This window comes from Eimeria mitis, genomic scaffold (assembly GCF_000499745.2).
Source record: "Eimeria mitis Houghton genomic scaffold, Emh_scaff5290, whole genome shotgun sequence".
NCBI lineage: Eukaryota > Apicomplexa > Conoidasida > Eucoccidiorida > Eimeriidae > Eimeria > Eimeria mitis.
In genome coordinates this window covers 1-3771 of record NW_024015511.1, presented here as the reverse complement: position 1 = coordinate 3771, position 3771 = coordinate 1, and the positions used below count along the sequence as shown (strand labels likewise).

The 3771-nt window shown below is 51.1% G+C and overlaps 1 protein-coding gene across 1 annotated transcript; it reads right to left on the bottom strand.

Moving 5' to 3' along the window:
- Positions 1–53: 53 nt before the first annotated feature.
- On the bottom strand, positions 54–2792 carry EMH_0081060 (uncharacterized protein; the record flags this gene model as incomplete). The annotated part of the gene is given in 4 exon segments (XM_038022800.1): positions 54–67; positions 192–1980; positions 1984–2197; positions 2581–2792. Coding segments are annotated over 4 exon segments (2229 nt in total).
- Positions 2793–3771: the final 979 nt, after the last annotated feature.

Sequence of the window (3771 nt, the reverse complement as noted above, 5' to 3'; positions counted from 1 at the left end):
AATTGTTTCCTCCCCTTCTTGAGGTGTCATGAGTCGAGGGAGTGAGAGGAAGGTCACGAAGATGCGGCTGAAAAGAAGAAGAAGAGCACCGCGAAGAGTAGCGTTTTGCTGCGCATGCTGGGCAGCCTCAAGCAGCAGACAGAGGAGGTTCTGTTGTTGCTGCTGCAGCTGGACAGCAGCAATCCTCGCACCCGTTGTCAGTTGTATTCTATCTGCATGTGGTGGCGTTGATGCATCGTCACCATAGGAAAGCAGAGCCTCCCGCAGCTCCCATAACCACTGTAGGCCCACGAATGCGCTCGCTATACGCCTCTCCATCTGTGTGGCGGCAGTGTCATCTGTTGCTGCTTCTTCAGTTTCTTTGCTGTTACAAATATGCGTTTTTAAATCTTTCTCAAGACGCTGCAGCACAACACAAGTGCCTCTCAGACAGCTCTCGAGGTGAAGACGCAGCAGCAGACGAATCGCTGCACTCGTTGACCCGGTCCCCATGGCCCTGTCTTTTCTTCCATAGTTTTGTATGATGTTGGCTAACAGCGAGCTGGCTGTCGCCCATCTCCACGATGATATCTCTCCTACCAGCAGCTGCTGCTGTACTCCTTCTTCTTTTGAAAAGAAGAAACGCTGCAGCATCAGTTTCTGCTGCTGCCGTTGCTGCACTTGCCCTTCTACAGAAGAGAGGAAGCTGTCGCTCTCGTGCAGCGCCTTCACCTGCTGAGCCAGCCCATCACTCAAAGCCAAAGGCTGGCATGCAAGGAATTCAACTGAGTAACGAAGACAAAGAGAAGAAAAACCCTCAACTGGGGCAGGCGCAAGCAGCAGCATCCGCAAGCTGCATAGAAACACCTCCAGCACCCGCTCGAGCACCACGCCTTGCCACCACTCCTTCTCCACCTGCTGCAACGGATGCAGCTGCTGCTGCAGCTGCTGCTGGCGCTGATATCGCTGCACAGTCAACAAAGCTGGTAGCAAATGCTGGAAAGGATTATCTGTCGAGGGCACGGCCTTTGTGTAGCTGGCAGACAGAGCCCTCCATGCACAGACGATGACCCGAAGGAGGCTGCAAGGCAGCAGCACAGCAACTGCTGCTGCTGCAACCGTTGCATTGCAGTCTGAACTCGAACCGAAATTCCACAGCAGCGGCTGCAGCAATGGGGGAAGCGCAGGTGGCTGCTGCTGCTGCCGCTGAGGCTCTTCCCCCGCCGCTGAAGCTGAGGGGGCCCCCTTGATTGCACTGGTGGCCCCAGATGCAGACACACAGAAGGGCAGAAGAGTCTCGAGCAGTTTTTGAATGTATGCATCAAAACTGCCGCTACTCCTCGGAGAAGAAGAAAACCATGAAGCAGCTGCGTCAGCTAAAGTGCAGCAGCCCACGAGCACAGGGGGAGGGAGGCAGTAACGGCTGCACGGCGCAGCTCCTGTTGCAGCCGCTGTTGCAGCTGCTGGTGCAGCTTCTGTTGCAGCTGCGGTTGCAGCTGCTGTTGCAGCTTCTGTTGCAGCTTCTGTTGCAGCTCCTGTTGCAGCTGTTGTTTTAGCTGTTGTTTCAGCTGCTTTTTCAGCTGCTGTTTCAGCTGTTGTTCCATCTGCTGTTGGAGCTGCTGCTGCAGCTGCTGCTGCAGCTGCTATTGAACGACATGGGAAAGGCAAAGGTCCCTCCCTGCCCTGGAAGTATGGGAACGACGTCATTTGGCGGAAGGGGTAAAATGAGAAGAAGGGGGAGAAGGAAGAAGTCAACAAACAGACCATCTCATCTGCATCAATCGGAGGCTGCTGCTGCAGTTGCTGCTGCACCCTTTCTCCTGAATCGGTCTGCTGCTGCCTCTCCTCGATACTCAACGGTCCAGATAGTGCACCATGGACTGCAGCAGCAAGAAGCCGCAGCGTTACGCGCTGTAAAGCCAAAGCTGCAGGGCTCTCCGTGGAGCCTACATGGCGCCTCGCGTCCTCTAGATACATTCGGACGCATTCAGCTTGAGCCAGNGCTGGCTCCTCCGGAGCGTTCGGCTCGAGAGGCGGAGGGTCGTACGTTGCACCGGTTCTGGGTAGAGTGAATGTCTGTCTAAGGAGGACATTGGCGACGAGGAAGCAGGATACGCCTTCAAAGGAATTCGTAAAGGCCGTATCTAACCCCCTAATACTCTCGAAGAAGACGCGAGACGCGGCAGCAGCAAACACAGGAAGCCATGGGGCTGGAACGCTGAAACCACAACACACCACGGCAACAGAGTCATAGATTAGAAGGGAAAAACAAAGCTTGTGGATGAGGGAAACTTATGCTATAATGCATGCAGAAAACTCCCTTCTCAAGGATAACGTAGACGCAAGCTAAACCCTAAACCCTAAACCCCAAAAAGCAAAACCCTTAAAGCCTTCAACAGCAGAAGAAACGCATCACAGCACCCCTCTCAGGGATACCGCCCTCGCAGCGCATCAAGTGCAAAGAAGCACCACGTTGTACACCCGAAATGAAAAGGCATTCCAACGCTAGCTAGTGAGCTGCCCAGCTAGCTAGCTAGCTAGCTAGCTATTCGATTGTGGTAGACAACTACTCCATATCAATGAGTGCCACTTGAGACGTACACTAGAAAATACTCCGTAATGGAGGCAATACAATCATAGAAAGTTTCTTCGTCTCGTGCAGCCCTTCTTATGACCGTTGCAACAGCTTGGGCGGCCATAAGCGAGCTGCCGAAGATCTTCACCTCAGCTGTATCTTTCCGCTGCTTCTGAGGGGGGCGCAGCCGCCTATGAACCTGTCGTTTCACAGACTCTTTTTGCTGCCTCTCCTTCATCTTGCGTTTCAGGGGAGGCTGCCGCGGCTCCTGCTGCTGGTCCTGCGACTGATGGCTGGTGAGCTGCTGCTCATCAGACTGCTGCGGCTGTTGCTGCTGTTGCTNTGATGTCCAGAAAGTCCTCCATGTTCAATACGAGGTACTTGTGCAGATATCTGAGAACGAACCATTGTCAACAAACAAACCTAAACCCTAAACCCTAAACCCTAAGCCCTAAACCCTAAGCAAAACCGCTTCAAATACGAACAAGGAAAGGCAGCAGCGCCAACTAGTGGTTTAAGCATACTAAGCTCTAAACCCTAATAACAAACCACTCTTTCTCAACGTGTACACATCCAGAGAGAGGGGTTTCTGTTAATATTTCGACGCCCCCTCCTCTCCCCAACCCCCAAGCTGAACTTTAAACTCTAGACGCTAAGCGTTGGGCGTTAGACCCTAAACCCTAGGCCTTAATTTAAATCCTAGGGCGTAGACCGTAGACCCTTCTCTCCCCATTTGTGTATGACTGTCTATACACCTGAATATCTGCGTAAGGCACTGAAAGAGCTTCTGAACTCCGTCGGCGTCGTGGCGGCTTTCCAGGTCAAACAGCAGAAGATGCAGCGCCCCGATGCATCTCTGAAAGTAGCCCAGGAACTCTTGCCGCAGGTCCTGAGGAGATACAAACACAAGAGAAAAAATCAGAGAAATACAAATGTATTACGCGCAGCTATAAATATATTTATTCACATTTGATTAAATATTTAGGCATAGGGAATACTCCGATAAAGAATCACTGGAAATATGCTTGTTCATACAACAGATATATACAGAGAGGTAAATGTATATGAGCTCCAGCTGGCACAGGCAGAAAGAGAGTGCACGTAAGAGGAGGCATACAGTAAATACAGCAATTGTTACTAAATATATGATCGCTATTATAACTGGATCTATTATATATATATATATATATATATATATATATATATATATATATATA